Source organism: Sparus aurata, chromosome 18, assembly GCF_900880675.1.
Source record: "Sparus aurata chromosome 18, fSpaAur1.1, whole genome shotgun sequence".
Lineage (NCBI taxonomy): Eukaryota > Metazoa > Chordata > Actinopteri > Spariformes > Sparidae > Sparus > Sparus aurata.
This window is the reverse complement of record NC_044204.1, coordinates 32720088-32743967: the sequence shown is the minus strand read 5'-3', so window position 1 is coordinate 32743967 and position 23880 is coordinate 32720088. Positions and strand designations below refer to the sequence as shown.

General features: G+C 40.2%; 1 protein-coding gene across 2 annotated transcripts; it reads left to right on the top strand.

Moving 5' to 3' along the window:
- The first annotated feature begins 319 nt into the window (after positions 1–319).
- Positions 320–18918, top strand: bod1l1 (biorientation of chromosomes in cell division 1-like 1). 2 transcript variants are annotated; one of them, XM_030397040.1, is made up of 29 exons: positions 320–573; positions 1625–1749; positions 1858–2048; positions 2237–2725; positions 2840–2989; positions 3116–3276; positions 3386–3482; positions 3754–3880; positions 3976–4033; positions 4130–5942; positions 6033–6103; positions 6573–6702; positions 6834–6935; positions 7039–7082; positions 7176–7230; positions 7342–7406; positions 7542–7623; positions 7736–7794; positions 7896–8018; positions 8103–8259; positions 8456–8538; positions 8787–8913; positions 9933–10003; positions 10101–10179; positions 10412–10485; positions 12371–12494; positions 12660–12795; positions 13200–13271; positions 14778–18918. In XM_030397040.1, exons 1-29 carry the CDS (start codon positions 457–459, stop codon positions 14914–14916), a joined length of 5121 nt encoding a protein of 1706 aa, XP_030252900.1. In that variant the 5' UTR covers positions 320–456; the 3' UTR covers positions 14917–18918. The 2 variants fall into 2 exon arrangements, with proteins under 2 accessions (XP_030252900.1, XP_030252899.1); XM_030397039.1 differs by having other exon boundaries at positions 6822–6935.
- The last annotated feature ends 4962 nt before the right edge of the window (positions 18919–23880 follow it).

Sequence of the window (23880 nt, the reverse complement as noted above, 5' to 3'; positions counted from 1 at the left end):
TATGTCGTAGAACAAAACGTGTAACTTAAACTTGTGGTAACCACAGACTTTATTTCAGATTTTAGACCAAAAAACAATTCTGAAACGTAACCGGATGTGCAAGTATGCTAACTGATTTCCGGATTTTAGGACTACAGACTACATCACTCTGTTCTTCACATAAATGAGTTTTGTAATCGTTGTAACCACTTATCTTTCAATACTCAGCAGACTTTTCACACTGTATTTATTATTAGTTGAACTGGACTTTTACTTTGGTATCAAAGCCCTCGCTTTTCAAAGCTCTTCCGGCAGTTTTTTTCATTAGAACGAACTGTACTTCCGGGTCAAACCCGCCTCGAACTTCATAAACCATAACACAAACCCTTCGCGTTCAGGGCGGATTTTACCTAAAGTGTTGACAGTGTAAGCTATTTTAATCAGCCGAATCAAAGTTTAGGCTAACTCCATCCCAACATGGCTGGTTTACCGCCCGGAGACCCGCAGCTGGTCTCAATGATCGTCAATCATTTAAAAACACAAGGACTCTTCGACCAGTTCAGGAGGGACTGCCTGGCAGACGTCGATACGAAGGTAACGGATCAACACATCTTTTCGTGTGTTTAGCGACTTTTAGTATGTTGTTTAAATGGTAGTGAAACATTAATGATTGAGTCTGTTTTAAGGAACATTTAAAGCAGCTGTCTGTTTTGCTGCATCCCATCATAAACACGTCTTATAACGTTAACTCAGTTATCAGTTGGACTGAACATCATCCACTAGAGCAGCAGGATTGGAGTCAAATGTATCCACTTTTTATCAGCCACTGATTTTCATTAATTTATTTTCATTTAAGTCCATTACAGTAATCAACTGGGGGACTCGGTCAGGATGGACAGGTCACTTTTAGGAGCCTTTATTGAGTCATAATAGCTGTTATTGACCTGGGACAATTTAATGATAAATAAAATGAAATAATCAGATTTCTTTCGTTTGACCTTACTAAAACTAGAGCCTGACCAATATATTATTTCAACAGCAGATATTGGCCTTTCACTGATATGTCAGTATCATATGTACTTCCCTGTTTCGGTGCACTGAAGTCCTTTTTGACATTTAAGTTTATTGCAAAACTATAAAGCATCATTGTCACAAGTGTTTGACTACCACATAGGAGGATCCATTCCAAATAATTTGTATTTATGTATGTTTATATTGTATACTTAAATGGATAGCTCAGTGGATGAGACCGCTGTGGTTTAGTACAGGAGATCGGGGGTCTGATCCTGGTCAGGGTGTGGCTGTCCTTAGGCAACGTCCTGCGCTCAGTTATAAGTGGATAAGTGCCTTGGATGACGCCGGGTCAACAAGGTCTGCATCAGGTGTTGGGGAACCAGGGCAGCCTGGTGAGAATTATGGCTACTTCGAAAACTTCAAAAATCTGGACTAATAGAGAAACAACTTCTAGCTCAGTGGAAAGAAAGCTATTGCAACTCAAGATTGATGAGGTTCAGGCTACCGACCGGTCGCCCAATAGGGGTTGTTTCTCGTTTTAAGTGTTGTTATTCAATAATCCATGTTTTACAGTTATGGGCTGTGCACAATTGGATTAACAGGCATCATATTCTTGCTTTTTCTTTCGCAGCCAGCTTACTTGAACCTGAAACAAAGAGTGGACAACTTTGTCTCTAATCACCTCTCCAACCACACATGGAGCCCTCACTTGAACAAGAACCAGCTGAGAAACAACATCAGGCAACTCGTGCTGCAGTAAGTGAGAATGAAGCGATGTCTCATTTCCAGCTCCTCTTCTTCATCTATGCGTTGTGATGTTTTTATAACAGTGTGCAAGAAGTTAAATGAAACTGTTCTTCCAAGATCCGGGATGCTGGAGCAGGGAGTGGACAGAATCGTGGCCCAGGTGGTGGATCCCAAAATCAACCACATCTTCAGGCCACAGGTGGAGCGGGTGGTCCGAGAGTTTCTGTCGCCTGGCAGCTGCTCAGAGGAGCCACCGGCCCCACCGCCTTTAATGGAGATCAAACCAGACAGCAGCGTTCTTGAGCAAGGTATCCACGTTTATTATCTTAATTTAGTTATCATGCTTTCACGATACATTAAGGTTCATTCCTGTACAATTAACCACACAAGCAGTACACAGAAACAACACAGATGTACCCAGATAACAAATAATCAAATGACACAATGATACTGATCTCCTAAACGTCTGGCTTTACACTCTACTACATCTTTACAGCCCCGTCTTCTGCTCCAGCCACCACCTCAGCCGGCGACGCCATGTCCATTCTGGACACCATAACATCTCTCAACCAGGAGGCCAGCGTCAGAGCCAGCTCAGCCACAGACAAAGGACGCAGAGGCCAAACTTCAGATGAGCTCATGCAGCTGGTGGAGGAGGGCGAGCAGGACATGAGCATTGACGAGGAAGGAGACGGCCACTACGACGGGAGGGCGTTTGACGAGGCGGAGGAGCTGGCATCAGAGGTGCAGGCGTTAGAGGTGAAGACAGAGGACACTCAGGAGCAGGTGGACCTGGGGAGAGAGGGGTTGATGGAGGAGGTGAAGATGGAAGAGGAGGAGTCGAGAGGCCAGGAGCTGACAGAGGAGGAGAAAGATAAAGGTGCCGCCAAAGCGACTGGAAAACCAACAGAGGAGAGGCAGGATGAGGATCAGCTGAAATCTACATGTCAGGCCAGGCAGAAAGCCAGAGAGAGGATAAAGGAAGGTGAGCTGTTGTACACTGCGAATGTGTTTTCAGTCTGAGATGCAGATATTCGTTTTTTTTAATGGAGTAAAAGAATTATTCACTTTAAATATTGGTGTGTCTTTTTCCCCGCAGAATACTTCTTGGAGGACTCGGACCTGGACGGCCTGAGCGACATCACGGTGAGCTCCGTCCACACCAGCGACCTGTCGTCGTTCGAGGAAGAAAGTGAAGATGAGGAGCAGCCGTCTGATTCCTCCGAGGAGGGGGAGCTTCCACCAGATGGTCTCAACTTTTCAACACATTTTGAGCAGTTCACTGTCTTAAATCTAAAAATCCCTTCCACCACAGATGTTTAGTTTTGAGCTCACCTCACTGTGTTGGACCTTTTGTGTGTTTTTCGTTCACCAGATCTATGTGAAGAAGCAGACAAGACACAAGGCGGCGGCGAAGCGGGAGAGGAAGATCGCAAACCTCGCCGCAAGGCCTACGTTCACAAGCCCTTCCTCTACTCCCGTTACTACAGCGACTCGGATGACGAGGTCACTGTGGAGGAGCGTCGGAGATCTGCGGTAAGTCGAACAGCATCAACTTTAAAACCAAAAGTTTTTATGGTCCTTGTTTTTAATTCTTTGTTTCTGTCACCGCTCTCTCTTTCTGTCCTCAACCGTGTTCTTACAGGCGAAGGACAAAGAGGAAAGGCTGCTTAAGAGACAACAGAACAGAGAGCGAATGGAAGAAAAGCGTAAACAGAAAGCAGCGCAGGCTGAAGAACAAGGTATTTTTGGGACCATCGCAATTATTTAAGGCCTGTTAATTTTATTGCATTAGCTTGAGCTTCTGCAGGACTTTTAGGTTGCAAGGTATAAGTGCAAGAGGAATGAATCATGTTTATTAATTAATTGTGTCTAAATGTGTTTCTGCAAATGTGTTTCTGCTTATGTCACAAAATTTAAATGCAGCCTGTCCTCATTGTTCCCATCTTGAAATTCTTAACTTGTCCCTTTACTTGTGACTGTAACCATTAACGGGCTTTATTCCCGACACAGATCGTAAAAAGCAAAGGATTGGGGACCCTGCTGGGCCGGAGGGCCCCAGAGCGAAGGAGGCTCGCAAAGAGAGGAAAGTTCTGGAGAAGAAAATGGCTCTCAACAGGAAGAGGAAGCTAGACTCGAGGTAGAGAACTGAACAAGTGCCGCTAAACAAAACAATCAGATGTTTACAATGACATCATGCTAAAACTAGATGCATTCCTCTCTCTCACCCCTCAGGAAAGATGGAGATGTTTCCAGCAAAAAGAGAGGAGATGCAGAAGGATCCAAGAAAGCGGTATGTGTAAAACAGATTTAATTGTAGGTAACAGGTTTGACCTTCGACTGTTGAGATGTAAAAAGCACTTTTTGTGATTTGTTGTTTCATAATTAGGAGGTTAAATCTACATCTTCAAAGACTCCGCAGCCAAAACTAATCAGAAATCTGTCAGAATCTACATCGTCTGACGAGAGGCACAGGAGGATGAGTGGCAGCGTCTCAGAAGATTCCAGTGAAGCCAAAAAGCTGTGCGACAAAGGCAGAGCGCACTCCTTCTTCCTGGAGTTGGAACAAGGTTCCCAAGAGGCTCTGAAACAACGTTCATTTGGGAAATTTGATAGGTTGTCCCGCAAAGAACTTCACTCTAAAGAACGCAAAGAGAAAGAGCGCAGCTTGTCAGATGAACACGCCAAACTCAAACAAAAGCAGGAGAAAAAGTCTGAACATCAGGCAGACGAATCTCAGCAAAAGGAAGGTGCTGCTGGTAAAGTGTCGTCTGAAGAGAAGAAGTTTAAGATTAAAAGCGAGAAGAAAACCACAAGAGAAGGAAGGCCGTCTGTGTCAGAGGCGGTTCCCGATGAAAGTCCAAAAGATGCTGCTGTCAAGAAGGCGAAAGCACCGACTCTGGAGGCTGTCAAAGCAGAGAAGGACAAAATTAGGGAGAAGGAGAAAGAAAAGGAGAAGAGCAAAGAAAAGGAAAAGGTCAAAGGAGAGAAAAGTTCAGCTAAAAGTGATTTCAAACAGCTGCTTCGTCCCGATTCTGCCGGCTCTTCTGAGGATCGGTCTGACATGGAGCCCGGGATGGAAGGCAGCAAGAAGAAAGATAAACACTCCAAGGAAATCCTGAAGAGGTCCAAGAGCCACACAGAGGACAGGCTGGGAGACAAACCCAAATCTAAAACAGAGAGCAAAGACGGTGAGAAGGAAAAGACCAAAACAGATCAAGATGGCCAGAAATCAATAAAGTCCAGCTCTGAAACTGACAAAGATCCAAAAAGGGTCAAGCCGACAGAGAAAGGAAGAAGCATGGAAAAATGTAAAACAAAATCGAAAGAGGAAACAAAGACTTTGTTATCAAAGACGGATAAAGTTCAGAGTTCAGAGGTCAAAAGCACAGGAGGTGCATCCGTCAGCAAACCTGAGACAACGAAGGAGAAGAAGAAAGAGGGAAATGTAAAGGAGCAGCGGAAAGTCTCAGAGGAGCCTCTCCACGAGAAACCAGAAAACAAGAGTGCAAAGAAAAAACTGGAGAAGAAGGAGAAAGTCCCAGACAAGAGAGATGATAGTCAAGAAGAGAAGAAAGCGCCTAAAGACGACAAACTGGAAAAGTCTGATAAATCTTCAAAGTCTTCAGTTTCCTCGCCGAGTCTCGATGCAGAAGAGCTGCCGAAGAAATGCGCTCTTTCCCAAGACACAAGCACCGACTCCGACCCCGTCACCACCACCGTCACCACCTCCTTCTCAGACGACACCTGCGACGCTTTAAGCGACATCACCCCGGAGCCACCTGAGGGTGAGACGGAGTCGCGGCTCAGCGAGATGCCAGCTGTGCCGGCCGAGGCCGACGCTCTGCTCACTCTCATGGACGTCTGCACCTCAGCAGAGGCGAGACTTCCGCCTGAGGGCAGTCGAGAGGACGCGGCGGCTGAGATGACTCTGCAGGATGCTGATATGAAGATGAAAGAAGCAGCTCTGACTCTGCTCTCCATGGATCCTGACAGCACAGTGTCCTCCAGTATAATTTGCCAAGATACAAGGGAAGAGACTGAGGTGACTCAGACTGCGCCGCAAGCAATGGAACAAGAAGAGCAACATCCTCCGACGGACGCACAAACAGCTGCTGCAACTGAGCTCGCGGCCACTGAGCCGTCACCAGTGACATCTCCGGAAACTGTTGAGCTTGTTGCTGAAAAACCAAACACTACAGGTAAACAAAAAAACTGATGGCAAAGTGCATTATTGGCTTCTAAACATGTCAGAATGTCTCACTAAATATAAATATGTGTCTCTTTTATAGACGTGTCTGACAATTCAGAGAAGGAAACGGACGTTGCAAGGGTTGAAATTTCTGAAACTCCGGCTTCGCAGGTAAAGAAAGAATACACATTTTTTTAAATTAAAGGTCCAGTGTGAAGGATTAGGTGCAGAGATAAGTCCACCATGTTGCCCTGCCATGTTTTACAGTAGCCCAGAATGGACAACCACTGGTTCTACAGAACATCTTTCAGGTTTTTCGTGGTTGTAGCAGTCAGAGGATGTTGAGACGAGGACTTTTCAGCTGGTTGTAATCTGCAGCCTCACTGCTAGATACCTCTTCATCCTACACACTGGGCCCTTGTTCTGTTCGCCCACAGAGACACCCATCCATTGTCTTTTATTTAGCCTGTTTCACTACTTCCTTTAAGATTCATTTGAATCAAAGTGCAGATCCAGACAAAAGGGATGGATACAGGAATTTTGTTTGAAATAGAGCAATAACTTTCCAGTGAATAGTGCGTAGATCGATCATGATGAAAAAAAAAAATGCTAAGGAAATTCATTCCTGTCTTCTACACAGGAGGATGAGCCTGCCTCTAATGAAAGTCAGGCTCCTGTAAATGAAGATGAAGCCAAAGATACAGAAGTCGTTCCGGAAACAGAGCCTGATGAAACGACAGCAGCACCAACAGCAGGAACCAGTAAAGAAGGTACAATGTTTTCTATCTCCTATTTTAACTGAAATTCAAATTGTATTTCTTGTTTTTTTTAACAGTACAACAATTTTATTTTGTGATTTTTGATGTTTTTTTTCTCGACAATATTTCAGCTGCTGAAGAAGTCGTGTGTGAACCAGAAGAGGTCAGAGGAGCTGCAGCAGAAAACGCAGCCTCAGCTGTTTCTGATGCCACTGAACAAGTCTCAGAAATGTCCAGTGAACGAGGTGAGTGCTTGAAAACATGCAACACAACTCAGACTAAAAGAACAAGATGTTTTTTTCTTTTCTTGGGCTGATCATTGACCTTAACAAGTTATTGTTACTGTAGAACAAACCGAGGCAGACGTTGAAGACACAGAGTCAAGTCCCAAGGTGAGGAACCAATCATGTGCTGGTTTACACATTTTACATTTTTTACTTTCTTTAAGATTTCACGTGAAACTAAAAGTCATCTTTCTTAAACAGCCGGCAGAGGACGAGGTGGCTGAGGACAACCAGGCCACGATGGAAGTAGATAATAGTGAGTCTTCTTTCTAAATACTGTTATTGTATCTGATGGATTTTTAAGTATATTCATAAAAGGCTGTAAAGTGGAATTACACATTTTAATAGTGCCTCTTTTTGACCCGAGGTGAAGCAGAGAGTAAAACCATGGAAGAAGAAAATGTTGCAGAAGAGACGACGGATCCACAAACTGTGAGTGTTAAACATCAGTCACGCTTCACTTACACTCTGTTTGGATATAAACGACCGGTAACATTTGCACCCATTATTATTATTTTTATAATTCCTTTTGTTGATCTGTGTGTCTTTCTCATAAATGATGTTTAGGTGGAACACAATGTCCCGGAGAAAACTGAGGAGATGAAGGAAAGTGAACCTGACAGTCAGTCCAAACTTGTCAAACAAATCAGTGAGTCACGTGACTTTTAAAAAAACGCTGATTTAATACAGATTTTCATCTCGTGTCTTTTCTTATTCCTCCACTCCTTCTCAGTCGTCACTATTTGTTTTGTGTTTTCCAGGTAACGTCTCCAGCACAGACAGCCAGGAAGATGAGAAGGGATCGGACATGTCAGAGAAGGTTTGTTTGAAATCACGTATGCAGCAAATGCAGGTTAATAGAGCGCCGCCTGCTCTCTGTGTGCTGACGCTCTCTCTGTGCTGACGCTCTGTGTTGTGCAGGAAGAGAAGACGGAAGGAAGAGGGAGACGTAAGCGAAAGCTGTCCACTCACAAAGTCGCTGCAGTGAAAGAATCTGGTGACGAGAAGGATGAAATGGAAAGCAAAGAGCAACCATCAGCTGAGGTAAATACAACCTTGTTCACCTCTAAAGGTCACAAACAAACAGTTCTTGCTGATGATTTTAACTGTTTTTTTGTTCTTCTTCAGGAAACAGATCAGGAGAAGGTGGCTGCAGTCAGAACACCACGTAGAGGTCGATCGTCCAGAACCAGCGAGGAGTCGGAGAAGGAACCCGAGAAACTGGAGGAGACTCCGAGCCGCGGAGGAAGACGATCGGGAGCCGCAGCCAAAGGAGCCGCTGCCGGTAACACTGTTTATTGTTACAGTCTAAAAAACGATTGTGATTTGTTGGGGTGAATTGCGGAGATGGAAGATAATTTTTTGTGCTTCATTATTCAGAAATATTGGAGTATTCTTGGATCATGGTGGTCGTGTTGTCCTGCTCTCTCTAACAAAGGGTGTTGTGTTCTGACTCTTCTGTGATGCTGCTCTTATTTTAGCCTCAGATGATCAGAAGAAGGATGAGAGTAAAGACGAGGAGAACGCAGAAACGTCGCCACAGAAACCAGCTGAGAGTGAAGAGGTACATTAACATGCAACATGAACATCACCGCTCAAACGTCTGAGGTCGCCCCTAAAAGTGTCATGTTTTCAATGAAACCTCAAACTCTAGTTCATCAAATGAGTTCAAAAGATTGTGAGTAATTAAAGAAGAAAAACTTGGATTAGCTAGCATGATGTTACAGAAAAGGGTAGAGGACATGAGTGTTTAGGGCTTTTCACTGTATCTTAAGTTTGATAGTGTGTTCACAACATTTTTCCAATCTTTAGACAACTGAGGAGGAAAGCGTGCCAAACAAAACTGGACGGCGAGGAAGTCAAGTGAGTCTGCCGTCTCCTGTTCCAGAGGACACTGAAGCTGCAGGAAGCTCCGACTCCAAAGAGACCAGCGACACACGTATGTCTGTTATTTTATTCAGGTCAAATATATTCACTCTCCTTTTATTGTTGTTAACTGATGGAAGGAACTGTGTGTGATTTCCTGGATTGAGCACTTTGTAAATGGTGAATAAAGTTAGTTGAACTGCATGGAGAGATGAGGCTACATGTCTGCCAGAACATTAGCATCTGAAGTTGTGACTTAAACCAGTTTGTGTTTTGCTGTCATCACTGTCAACAAGCTGTAAAATGGTATGAATGAGTAATATCCTCCTGACTACCAGTAGTTCAAATTTGTCCTCTGTGGAGGACATTTCTAAACCTGAATATCTTCCACCCACTTTATACTACTAAATGAACTCCTTTTGCTATCTACAGAGGACATTTAGGGCTTTTCAATGATACCAAATGTGAAGGGGTGGGGCTTTGGTACCTTTCTCTTCCTCATTTAGGAAAATGGCAAGCACATTTTATGGGAAGAGGAAAAGTAAGCACATAATAGTTTTTATTGAGCAAATTTTGGCTTGAAATGTTGTTGGCATATTTTATATAAGTCTCTTAAAAACACATTAAAACATTGTCTGAATTTTTTAACTGTATTTTAGCATAGTATTTAAGTGTTTAAAAATGTCCTCTGTAGTGGACATTTGTAGTTATTTCCTCCACTTTGTTCTGTTTTTTCAAATGAAAAGAAAGGGATTCATTCTCAGAAGCACCTTGGTTGCCATCGAGGTTCAGTTTCACATGTATGGCATTCCACTGTCCACTGTAGTGGACTGTTACTAGAGGGTCGTAACATGGACATATGATATTGCAAAAATAAAAGCTTTTTTTTTTTTCAAAGAAAATGTTTTCAGTATTCTAATTACCTTACAAAGATTGGGGAATTAAAAAAATGTGATTGGGCAATATTTTTTTTCCTGGTAGTCAGGAGGATATGGAAAATTATGGTTGACACAAGGGAAGGCGTGCAGCTTTTCTACAAGTTAAATTTGACCAAATGTAAAAAAGATGATGACACTGAACATTTCATACCAGGTAAACCAGCAGTGAAGAGGAAGAGGTCAGAGGAAACAGAGGAAACGGAGGAAACGGAGGAATCTGTGGAGGTGAGATCTGTCGTCTTGGTGGATTAAAGGATTCTTAAATCTGTGTTCACTTCTCTGGTTATGCGTCTTCATGTGTATTCAAATTGTAATTCTGCAGGAAACCAAGACTGAAGAGGAAGTAGAGAAGGTCAACAGTCAACAGGAAGAAAGTGAGCAGCAGCCTGAAAAAGATAGTGGTAAGAACACACACACACACACACACACACACACACACACAGACGGACACACACACACACACACACACACACACACACACATACACTGTGGAACTCAAATCAGATTATAATTTATATAACAACTATAGCAAATGTTATTCCATACTGTTTCCAGAAGATTTAATATTATTATACATAACAGAACGTGGTTAGTTTGTTCATTATAGTCTCTGTACATTTGTCTTGTTTGCAGTTTGTTCCCCTTCAGTGAGTCAAACGGAGGAAGAATTCAAAGATGAGATCAGCAGCGAGAAGAAAACAGATGAGGTATGTGGGCAGTAAAATTTGATTTAGTCATCAGTTCTGTTTGTTGTAACAGCTGTTTGTGCATCAGTCACTCTTCCTGTACTCTCTCTAATATCTGTGTGAGGACTTGAACATGTTCATACCTGCAGTGCAGAACTTTTGTCTCCCTCTTGTGGCAGAGAGATTAACAACACAAACACTTCGGACCTCAGAGGCTCCTCAATACATTTATCTGCTGTAGCCAACTCCACGCTACAGTTGCGTCCTTCTTCTTTGTTGGTGTGTCAGCGTGGCAAAGACGCCACAATCTCGATATTTAAAAAACTCTGTAGTACTGTTAAATATTGAGATATTTATCTGGCTCTGATGGACTCAATCAGGGTTGTCTGAACTATTTGGGAAGGGCGTAAATGTAACAGATATTCATTTATATGTTAAACTCCAGCGCTGCAGGTTCAAGTCTTTCCGTTAGATTTAGGGGGTTATGTTTCAGCTCGTGTCCGTCAGTGTTTGTCAGCAGGATTACACAAAAACTACTGAACGAATATCCAAGAAACTCGGATGGATGTTAGATCTCGGCCCAGAATAAACTCCATTAACTTACAGTGTTTTTATATTTCCTGACTTTATTTAACATTGGCAGAGGTATGTGCTCTACATAAGGTAGGTGTATGTCTGCCAGAACATTAGCATCTGAACGAATAAGTGAGCCAAACCTCAACGATTAATTTGTGCAACTTTTAAGTGCAAAATTGTGAGTTAAAACCAGTTTGTGTTTTGCTGTCATCACTGTCAACAAGCTGTAAAATGGTATGAATAAGTAATATGGAAAATTATGGTTGACACAAGGGAAGGCGTGCAGCTTTTCTACGAGTTAAATTTGACCAAATGTAAAAAAGATGACGACACTGAACATTTCATACCAGGTAAACCAGCAGTGAAGAGGAAGAGGTCAGGATCTGGCTCTGATGGACTTAATCTGGGTTGTCTGAACTATTTGGGAAGGGCGTAAATGTAACAGATATTCATTTATATGTTAAACTCCAGCGCTGCAGGTTCAAGTCTTTCCGTTAAATTTAGGGGTTTATGTTTCGGCTCGTGTCCGTCAGTGTTTGTCAGCAGGATTACACAAAAACTACTGAACGAATATCCAAGAAACTCGGATGGATGTTAGATCTCGGCCCAGAATAAACTCCATTAACTTGCAGTGTTTTTATATTTCCTGACTTTATTTAACATTGGCAGAGGTATGCGCTCTACATAAGGTAGGTGTATGTCTGCCAGAACATTAGCATCTGAACGAATAAGTGAGCCAAACCTCAACGATTAATTTGTGCAACTTTTAAGTGCAAAATTGTGACTTAAACCAGTTTGTGTTTTGCTGTCATCACTGTCAACAGGCTGTAAAATGGTATGAATAAGTAATATGGAAAATTATGGTTGACACAAGGGAAGGCGTGCAGCTTTTCTACGAGTTAAATTTGACCAAATGTAAAAAAGATGACGACACTGAACATGTCATACCAGGTAAACCAGCAGTGAAGAGGAAGAGGTCAGGATCTGGCTCTGATGGACTTAATCTGGGTTGTCTGAACTATTTGGGAAGGGCGTAAATGTAACAGATATTCATTTATATGTTAAACTCCAGCGCTGCAGGTTCAAGTCTTTCCGTTAAATTTAGGGGGTTATGTTTCGGCTCGTGTCCGTCAGTGTTTGTCAGCAGGATTACACAAAAACTACTGAACGAATATCCAAGAAACTCGGATGGATGTTAGATCTCGGCCCAGAATAAACTCCATTAACTTACAGTGTTTTTATATTTCCTGACTTTATTTAACATTGGCAGAGGTATGCGCTCTACATAAGGTAGGTGTGGGGTTTTAACTCTTTGTTCATGTGTCTACAGGTTGAGGAGGAGCAAACGCAAGAGGACCAAGAGACGACTCCGAAGAGAACCGGCCGGAGGGGACGACCACCGAAGGCAGCAGCAGCAGCGGCGGCGGCAGCAGCAGCAGCCACAGACGATCCAGGTGAGGAGATTTAAAACTTGATCTAAAGTGGAGTCGGGTCTTCACAGAGTGGCTCCGAACAGCTTCAGGGGAGGCTCAGTGGATGGAGGAGGACAAATATTAGCATTAGTTATCAAAAGAAATCACATTCTCTGCATCTGTGACCTTCTTTCATTTCTCCCAAAGACAAAAAGCCCGAAGAAAAAGACAGCGAGCAGAACGATGAAGAGGAGGAGGAGGATGATGCTGAGCGAGAGGGGGAGGAGAAAGGAACTGCAACCAGAGCGACCACGCGCTCCGCAGCTCGCCTGGAGGCTCAGAGGTCGTTTAACAGAACCAAATGACCACAATAATATGTTACGGTGATGTAATAATGAACAATCACTTCAGTAAGAGGACCCATAATTCAAACTTTATTGGAAATGTGTTATTTATTATAAACATTTGCGGTAAAAGCCTGCAGTAAAGCAAATCATTAGGATTTAATTAGATCACCTAAGTCTGATTACTGACGTGTCACCACAACAGCTGCAGATGAATTCAGACTATCTCTCAGCAGAGAACTCGTCAGTGCAGCTCTGAGACACCGTCAGTGATTTCTGTCGCTGCGTGTTTGCCCTCCAGCAGGCCTCCTCGTCGCTGTCACATCCTATTAAACCAAAGCAGGGGAAGATTTAGCACTAAAGCAACAACTGTTGTTTCATATTTGTTTTTATTGCTCCTCAGAAACAAGCCAAGTAAACCATCCACCCGGGCAAGTCGACAGAACGGTAAAGAGGAGACCGCAGCTGGCACACGGTGAGTTTGTCTCATTGAGGTTCAGCAGCAGCGACGAGCTTAAAGGGGAATCCGACCAACACCGGCTGCTCGGTCGCTGCTCCGTGAAAGAGAACATTTTACCAAACGCTTTTCCCGGAATTTCAAAATGTTTTTGAGGTATTAACTCCAAAAATAAAAACAAGAAATCTCTTTTGCATGGCCGAACCTGTCCGTGCACCGCGGGTACAAGATCACTGTTGGTAAAAACAAAACAACAACCTGTGAATAATTTGATTTGATAATTTAATATTTTTCTTTATTTGGAGAGTATTTAGATTTTGTGTTCATCTTGTATACTTCTAACTGCACTCGACACACACAAGTCTTTACTTGAGTAAATGTAAACTTCAGGCTGTTTAAGGTCCTGACGTTTAATTTTATGGTAATTGTACTTTAGTACTTAATTTCTTTGTTTAATGCTTAATACTTCCACTGTACTACATATTGGAGGCAGATATTGTACTTTTAATGTTATTACATTTATGCATCAAAGCCAAAGCAGAACATTTGATCATATATGTATAAAATAATCAATTGATTTTATCAGCAATCAGGTAGAAATAAAAATAGTGATTCTGATCATCAGAAGTGTTTAATATCAGCCATCGGCTAATAATTAGTTTGACCCTATATATAATACACAGAATATACATGCATGTAAAAAAAACATATGTATATTTATTAATATGACATTTAATGCATCAAAAATAAACATTATAAATTGTTTATTTTTTCTTAAAGTGACAAATTGATTATTCCGTTTTAATTTCCTTCTATATTTTATATATTTTTTTAATTTGTATTAATTCCCCCCTTTTTTTACTTTGCCATTTAATTTTTCAATCGTATTTATTATTATTATAATTATTATTTATTAACATATTTATTTCTGTATTATTTTCCATTCACATTTGGCAAAAAAATACATAACTGCAAAACATATAATACATGTTTTAAATACAATTTACAAAAAAAAAATCTGTTATTGTTTATAATGTTAAATTTAATTTTTCTGATATCTCCACCCTCCTGCCAACCAAAATACCAAACTACTTCTTTTATATTTAATGATTAACGATTATTCCCTCCATCTGCAGATGTTTATAATCACGTGTGATAAATGTATTCGGGCTTTCTCTTTAGTTTTTTGAGGTTTCGCTTCTTTTAATTCTCTCCGTTTGTCGCTGGATCAGATTTTCAACACAAATGTTCCTTTATTTTGTTTTTCGCACTCGAGTTCCAACGTTAACATTACAAACATCTTCGGGGAGTCTTTTTTAGAAATCCATCTTCTCTGTATTCCGGCGGGAGCGCGGCCACACCAGGCTCCACTCTGTGCACTTACATGTAATAAATGAGAGCTGGTTATTGCAACACTTCTCATGAATAACTCTTGAATTAACAGAGACACACTTTTTTTTTTTTTACCAAACACGACACTTTAGACAAACGCACTGACACTCGCTCCTTGTTTCCCTCCTGCAGCGGGACGAGGGGCCAGGCGGCGGCGGCGGCGGCAGCAGCGTGGAAGGGGGGCCGTAAACGGGAGGCCAGCCCCCCTGCGGTGCGAACGCGGGGAGGACAGAAATCGGAGGAGCCCCCTTCCAAGAGAGCCAAACGCTGAAACCTGTGGTGGACTGGTTCGCCCCAGCAGTGTTTTCTCTGCACTCCATGTCCAAGTCAGTCCTGTTGTCGGGGGCCAGAGAGGCTCTACGGTCAGTCGGCACGTGAGGCTGTTTCTGCTCCACCGACTGTAGATATTAAAAAAGCTCTGGATAGTATTATTCACTTAGCTCTGATAGCTGAGTGTAAACCTGCGGATCTGTGCAGGAATCCCCCCACAGAATACTTTCTACCGCGCTACGCCCATATGGTTTGGATCAGACTTCATCATTCCTCCGTTTGTTCACTAATGCCCAGCGAACCGGAGTGTTTCAGGCCAATCAGAGGCCTTAACGTGCAGACCGGTCGTGCTTTGAGATAAAGAGGATGAATTCAAGCTCGGCCTGAGGCTGTTACACCTATAAATGTAAATCTGTGAATCCAAACACTTGTACATAGAAAAAGCACTGTGAAGTGTTCGCTGTGAATTTTTATTCATTCTGTGAATGACAGGAGGAGTTTTTCACTGTTTTTTAAGTTAGTTTTTATAAATATTCAGAAGTTGACGGAAGTTTGGGAGTATTTTTTGATTGAAGTAACATCAGTATTACTCAAACACAAGATGAACAGTCCATGAACGACACAAACAAAATGTTTCTTACAGTCTAAATAGATGTAACCTAGTTATTTTTTTGTTTGTTTTAGAGTTGAGTGTGTAACGACAGAGAGCTGCAGGGATGTCGTATTTTTGTAGGTTGACAGGGAAGTTTGCGTCACCTCGGTTCCCTCCACAAAAAGCCTGTGGGATTTTTTTTGGGGGGGGGGATTTGTGATGTGTGATGTTTCGATGTTTTGTTCAGCAAGATGATCCACTTTTAAAGCATTAATGCTTTCGCCAGAAGTGAAAATCTGATGTTAGGCTGTAAACGAATTACAGCGCAGTCACCGCAGATACGTGTCTTACTACACACACTTTACAATAAATGGATAAATCTACAAGTTGTGAAGTTAAGAGTTGGAATAGTTTACATTTAACGACAGATTTGTGAGTAGATGAGTTCCCGTGTTCAGCGAGATTGACGTTAAATGTCCCCGACAGCTTCTGTTGTCTCATTTAGTCGCCTGTTAGCAACCAGCGTTTTAAGACTAGTATTTTAATTTAATCGAGGGGGATTTAGTGACACAGTGAAAATCTCTTAAAGGGTAGGGGAGGTGATTCTGGAGAACGATGATTGTTTGTTGAGTCTATACTGTCTCTTTGGGTCTGAATTCCGGCCCAAATACGGACTCAACGGTACCCTAACGATCTCCTCTCGTTCTCTACAGAATCGCCTCCACTACCGCTTTAAGTCTCTCAAATTCTCTCAAGCAAAGATTTAATTTCAGGCAGAATATCCAGTCAGAGATCTGTTGATTTTGGGGACGAGGGAACCAGAAGTGTAAACTCATTCCTGCAGCACTCCACGTATCAGTGTTCGATGTCTTTCCTACCTGTAAATTTAAAGTTTTGTTTCATAAATGTGAGAAATGCTGAATGTTGTTTCCCTTTTTTTTTTAAATTGTTCTTATTATCAGAATGTATTTGGTTTCTTTCAACAAACGTTGCATCGCTAAAAACAAATGAAGGCGCTGCAAAGTGGTCTTTTTATTATCAACGTTATTCATTTTTAGACTCAGATCTGACTAATGTTCGCTTAAAAAGAAACAGCAGCATATACAGATTCCTTATTAATTGACCCCTATTATGTCTCCAGCGTTATCTTCTGTGTTCCCTGAATGGATGTGCTGTCTTGTAAACGGTGTAAATAGTCCGGAGACGTGAACCAATCACCTGTGAGCGGAGAAGAGGAGAGGACATTCCTGCCTGCTAATGGGGGATAAAACTGACAAACTCAGAATGAAATATTCCACCGTCATTAACACGTTAGGAGGCTTTAATCGCTGCACCTGAACTTACTGGATCCAAACTGCGCGGAGGGAGGTTACGGAAAGCCCAAGTTCTCCCGACGAAGTTTCCAACCATTCCTGCGGATTGCTAAATTTGATTCCTTAAAGGTGTACCTCTCAGGTATTTCCTGGCGCTTGCAATCCAAGCCTTTAAAATATTAGCCCGACAGCTCCAATTTAAAGGTCTGGATCAGCTTTCATCGAGCCGACCGGGCCTGGCAGACGAACAGCGCTCCTTTCACTCACAGATGCCACTGGAGCCACTCGAGACGTCATTTTTATTATAGTCGTTCGCATTGTAGTCCAGAATGATTTTTGAATTTGCCAGGCAGGTTTCTACCGCCGAGTAACAGCAGTTTGAGACACATTAGACGGATTTTATAGGCGGCAGGTTTTCTTTTTTTTTAATTTTATGTGCGAGACGTTGGGCTGTTTCAGCTCAGCGGGGACCTCACATTGAGATTATTTTTGGAATAATAGAGAAAACGGCCACACAAGATAATAATCTGAGTGAGCAAATGCTGAACCTGCAGTACCAGAGAGTATTTTTCCACATATTGTAAGAAAAAAACTGTTTCAACAATCGCAAAAAGTCAGAATGTTTCCCTCCTCTTTACTCGTCTGATGTAAATTTATCATGAAAGAGATACTCAGTTTTCACAACCAGATGAAGTCCGCGTGAGTTTAAAGTCACGACGCATCGTCATTTACAGCTCGTCAAGTCGGTTTTGTTCGTACGATTCCGGTTCGCAACACGAGCTTCACCTGTTCCCTCGGTGCAGATCTGATCCAAACTCTTTACCACTTCAAGTCACTTCTCCTGATTCTGTTTACGAGCCCGGCAGCTGAGTTCTGGACAATCTGGAGCAGACTGAATCGATTTTGTGTTTGAGGTTTCTGTGTCTCTGTAAGATCAAATAAATTATATTTTAGAAACACTTAAGAGATAATAAAAACATAAAGCTATATAGCTTTTCAGTTCATTCATTAATTCACATTCATACAGCAGATATCTTCTTTCTTTCTGAGGACAAAGAATATAAACATTAATCTTAAATACTTTATTGATCCCTGAGGGGGAAATTGAGTAATCTCTCCTTCAGTATAGAGATATTATTAGACAATATAAATAGAGAAAAGGTAACAGAATGTGCATTATGACTATATGTGACAGCTTTGTTTATAGAGTATTAATGCACATATCCTTTACAGTTATTTTTAATGTCTTAGTCTTATGTACTGTGTATTTAATGTGTATCTTGTCTCTATTTATATCATCTAAAAGAAGATAATATAAATCTGAAAATGATGATGATGATGACTTTATTAATAGAACACTTAAAAACAGAGTAACAAAGTGCTCAACATATAAACAACAAACTGAAATATGAGGGAGTCACAGTGAAAAGCAGCGATACAAATATAAAGACAACAGAAAGAATAAGACAAGAAGACAACATGAAGTGAAGCTGAGTAAAACAAAGATCAAGTGTCTAAATCAGGATTAGAAGCTGCTGCAGCGTCCTGAAGTTCAGACGCTCTCTCAGTGAAACTCTCTGTGGAGCTGATAGAGTTTCACCTCAGGATCTCAGCTGAGGCTCGTTCGGCTGTCGGAGGAAAACAACTCACAGATATTTAGGTACCGAGTCAGACGGGGCCTTAAGAATGATTACAAATATTTAAAAGTGAAGACGCTTAAAAAAACTGTGACATGTTCACTTTATTTTTTTTCGAGCAGCAGTATTTTGTGTGAGTTTGAAGCAAAGGAGAGACTTTTGAGAGCGACGTGGTCACAGGTGGTCGCTGTGGTCAGGTGAGATAAAACAAACCGACTCCAGATCAGAGAGTGACAGAAACGTAGCTGATAGAAACAGAACTGGACCAGATTTATACATGGAAGTTAAGTTTGTACAGAAGCCCTGAAGGGAAGTTCTGCTCTCGCTCTTCTTACCTTTTTGTAATATTGTTTATTTTTTACTTTTATTATTGTTTATTGTTATATTGAACCGTCCTTTACCTGCTGTGATGCACAAATTTCCACATTTCCACACATTAATAAAGGACTTTCTGATTCTGATTCTGAAGTGATGATTTTTTTTTTCTTCTGGTGATTTTCTGAATCAGATCTAAACGGTTTTCTCTTTTGTGTTCATGACTTAGGAACTGGTGGGAAAATAAAACAGTTCTGCGGGGGATAATCTTTAAGGTTCCTTATTAATAAAAAACTTTTCTCACTAGTGGCAAAATTTTGAAATTATTTTTTATGTGAAACAAGATTTTTTTTTTTTAAAGTTAAACTTTAAGAGAAAAAATGATCATATGTTAAGTTGAGGGATATTTTTTTCTATTTTCAAGAGTAAAAATGTTAGTGTGATTCACACGTATGGATGAAGGAAAAACATGATTTATCCGGTTTCACAAAAAAAAATCACATAAATTTGTTTTTTGTAAAAAAATTCACAGGTGCAAAAAAAAATCTCAAAAAAACTAAAAAATAATTGTCCTGCGAATACATTTTTGCACCCTGTTTCACATATTTTATTTTTCTTTTAAAATCTCTCTTTTTTTAATTTAAATGTCTGGAACTGGGTGCAAAAATATGGAGGAGGATTAGGGCCACATGTGAATTTTTTTTTTGTTCTGACTTTAAAGTTAGAATTCTGAGAAAAAAGTCAGAATTCTGACTTTAAAGTCAGATCTAAAAAAAAAAATTCACATGTGGCCCTAATCCTCTTCTGTACAAAAAAGTGTTCACAGGAAAGTTTTTTCTTCTTTTTTGTGAAACTGAAAAATAGAACATTTTCCTGAAGAAAAACACATTTCATGTGTTTTTTCAGATAATCATAATTTTCATTTGTGAAACCAGAGTAAAAAAAAATGCGTGAAACTGAGTGAAACAAAACATTTTATGAGAAGGGAACATTTTATTAGGAATTTTTTTTTTCTTTTTTTCATGTGCGAGCCGGAGTGAAAAAAAAAAGTCTCAGGTCATAAACACAGGAGAGAAAAACATTTAGATCAGACGTAGAAAATCATTAGAACAAAGATTCTCCACTTGCCTCTCAGGGCTTCCGTAACTTTAAGTGAGTGGCTTCAAGATCAAGAAAAACACATTAAATACAATTTGAGCAGTTGTTATAGTTACTACTTTGCTGGTAGCTTCATCTATAATGACATTAAAATGTATTAATTGATTATATTTCATGTTCATAATTACAATCTGCAAAAGCCACTAAAGCTGCCAGATAAACAGAGCAGAGAGAGAAGTGCAATCAAAGTAGAGTCGTATAAAGTAACAAAAATGTAAAAAAGTGAGTACAACTACCTCAAAACTGCACTTAATGTGTTTTCACTGCATGATACAACAAATAAACTACGACTCTATTTAAGTAATCTTGCACTTACAGCCTTAAAATACAGTTTGGGGACTCTTCAAAGTTGGTGATTTTGGCAGGACTCACTGCGCTGGCATCTAAAATGTGTTACAAGACACCAGCGACATGAGCCGCCTCACGTCTCCTCACTTCGTCTCTTAAGCAGGTCTGCCGGTGGGCAGAGCTGCAGTTTATCCAGCCCAGAGCTGTGGAGAGATGGTGGTTTCACGCAGCTGTCAACTGGAATTGAGCTAACTGCTGGTTCTGAGCTGAGGGGGGATCCTCGCAGGCTGCGGGTGATCAGGGGGCTCAATCACTCCTGCTGCTGCTGCTGCTGCCTCTCTGCTGGGAGTGGTCTTTCCTCTACTGGGGATTTGGCCAAGCCGGGCAGCGCCGAACATAATGCTCTCCCATTCAGCCACTCCTCTCACAAGACATAAAAGTTAACAGGTGTTTAACGTCAGAAGTGCTTCATACGAGAGTCGTAGAAATGGCCAGCGACAGGCAGCGGGGAGGGGTGGAGGCTTAGAGTCTTAAAGTTTTTACGTGTTGTGTGTTTTTTTTTCCTTTTCTTCTCATTCTCCTGCAGTATTGAAATAGTTCTGCAGTTGAGTCGAGATTTGGATCGACTTCTGGCATCTGAGGCTGCAGCAAATACAGCCCCGAGTGCAGGAATATTTCTGAAACATGTGTTTACAGAGCAGCTCTCTGCAGTCAGACTGAGCGGCTGCAGAGTGTCAGCATCGTGTAAAGTCTTGAGGAGCATCACATGTTTGTTCGTATGTGTTGCAGAAGGATCTTTTTGGCCTTCATCTGTAAGCTTCACAATGCAAAAGACGTCACTGTGAGGCTGCTGCATATTAAACTTCCTGCTGATGAGGTTTTGGATGCACTTTAATAAAAACTACGATGGTTTTGGTTTTTATTCTTTGTTTTGTTTTTATATTTTTCCAGCCTGGGTGATTTAAAGCCCCTGAAAAGACAAGAAGAAAGAAGAAACCAAGTTTAAGTCTGGAAAAAAGTTACAGTCTCAGTTATCATTTGTCGATATTTTAACAATGTGTACAGCTGCAACTACTCAGAATTAATCTGCATCTATTTGAGTGATCAGTTCATTGTTCTGTTATTTGTTTAAGCAAAAACACAAAATCCAGCTTCTCAAACATGAATATTTTGGACTGTTGGTGTGAAAATGCCACTGTAGGATCCTGAAAATATAAAAATGTTTCATTAATTCCTGACATGTTATTAGTAAATATGAAATTCCAATGAACAGAGAAAATGATCTGCAGACAAGCTGATAATAAAAGTGATCTAAAAGTGTTTTAGTTTGTCCAGATTTGTTCCAAAGGTAACTGTCACCAGATTTGGATTCACATGCTGCTGAACTCTGGTGAACAGAAGTATTTTTCCCCTCCCAAAACTTTTCCCAGGTTGGCCGAGTGTTTGACGAGTTGGGAATCAGACTCAGAAATCTGCCTTCAGGATCTTAAAGATTTGAGTCTTCAGTGAACGAGATTAGAGAAGAGTGCCACAGAGAGAGTACGGAAGACAAAAGAACTTAAACATGTCAATTTAAAAACCAAAAATGTCCTAAGAAATTATATCTCCAGAAAAGGAACAAACTGTTTCACCCGCCAAAATGTTTTGGACAAAATGTTTGCCAGATGCGACCACATCGATCTGTTTCACACACGAAAAACAGAAAAAAGAATTCTCCTGGAAGGTTTTTTTTTCTCATGATTTTTATCCATTCAATTTCACACATGATTTGAATATATTTAAAATTTAGAAACACATGAAACACATTTCTTTTTGTGTGTGAAACTGGATAAAAAAAAAATAAGAAAAACATTTTTTTTTATAGAAAAATAAATTCAGTTTCACACATGAATAAAAAATTGTTCAGAATTTTTTTTCATTGTCACACACGTTGAAATGTTTTATTAAACTGAAGTTCTATAAACATTACAAACACGACAAAACACGATGAATGCATGAATGTTTTGGTGTTGTGGTGGCATTTTATTTATTACTGTCATTATCTCGCTCGCTTCTTTACACACATGTCAATTGTTTATTTGTTTAATGAATTTGTTATTAAGATTTGTTTCAATTTTCATCTTAAAGTGTTTTTGTTTTGATTTTTTGCTCGGACCTTTGACCACAGTTGCCAAGTCCACTTATTATAAGCAACTTTGGGCTTGTTTTTCTGTAAAGTCGCTTATAAATATTGGTAGTCGCGGGTTGCGGGTTTTTGGCTTGTGGTTAAAGTGTTCCTCTTCCTATTGTATTGCATGTCATATTGTTTTGAAGTCCTGGAACTAAAACAAAAAAGGATCATAACATATAAAAACAATAATAAATACAATGATATTTCTGGATTCAGGGTGATATTTGTGTGTGTGCAAAGTGTAATAATCTTAAAAATAAAAAAAAAATTTCTTTCCTAGTTCACATGACTTCCTCCTTTGCTGCTCTATAATCACTACGGCCACTAGAGGTGGCCGCCTCGAAATTTATTTTTCACCTAAAATCTTTTTTGGGAATTTTTTATATCCGGTTTCACACAAATTATTCTTCTCATGAATTTTCTTGTTGTACTTACACTTTTGTTTCACAGAACATTTTATTCTCAAAAAAAATAAACAAGATAAATGTCCTGGAAAAAAAATGTTTTGCAAAGTTTTTGCATCTGTGAAACTGAGTGAAAAAAATTCATGACTTTTCAACAGTACATTTTTTTCCGGAGATTTTTTTTTTCTTTTGTGAATACAGGAAAAAAAAATCACTTGTGTTGAAGTGAGTGAATGTTTTTTTTTTTTTTTTCATTTTCAAGAGGGAAAAAAACAATCTTGTGTGCGGATGGAAAATTCAGATAATATATATATATATTTTACATGTGAGAAACCAAATTAATTTTTCTCTCAAAATGTATCTTTATCTAGTTTCATACATGAACATTTTATTCTAATGACAAACTTTTTTTGTCCTGGAAAATAAATATTTGACAAACTTTTTTCAGTTGGTTTCACAGATTTTATTTTTCACTTAAAATCTTGCAAAAATATTTTTATGACACAATAAATTTAATTTGTTTTGAGAAAAAAAAACTTTTGTATCTGTGAAAGTGAGTGAAAAAAAAGAATCATGTGTCAAACAGTAAATCTTTTTTCTTGAGATTTTTTTTGTCTTCACTGTGAAACTGGATAAAAACTAAAAAAGTGTGAAACTGTGTGAAAAAAAAATTGAAAAAAATGTTCATGTGTGAAACAGTGCATTTTTTAAAATCATGTGTGAAACTGGATAAAAAAATTATCATGTGTGAAACTGAGTGACGAAAAAAATAATAATAATAATTTGAAACAAATGTAAACATGGTTCATAATAAGCTGCTTTCACAGGCGACAGTCTGATGAGGACGGACTGTGAAAACTGTGGTGGACATTTATGGGGAATTTTAATTAAAGGTCCAGTGACATCTAGTGGTGACAGTGCAAATTGCAACCAACTGAACACTCCCCGTCATTTCACTCTCCCTCAGCGTTAAAGTCGTTAAATCTCTGGAGGCGGTGTTTGGATTGTTTATTCTGAGCTTCTGTAGAAACACGGTGCTGCGACATGGCAGATCCTGTGGAAGAGGATCTGCTCCCTCTGTACGTGTG

What these genes read in the sequence shown, in the direction of transcription:
- bod1l1 (XM_030397039.1), top strand. Translation starts at nt 457, where the DNA reads ATGGCTGGTTTACCGCCCGGAGACCCGCAGCTGGTCTCAATGATCGTC. An exon ending in AAGAGCAACCATCAGCTGAG is followed by an intron (nt 8,019 to 8,102) that starts GTAAATACAACC and finishes GTTCTTCTTCAG; the next exon opens with GAAACAGATCAGGAGAAGGT. An exon ending in CAAAGAGACCAGCGACACAC is followed by an intron (nt 8,914 to 9,932) that starts GTATGTCTGTTA and finishes ATTTCATACCAG; the next exon opens with GTAAACCAGCAGTGAAGAGG.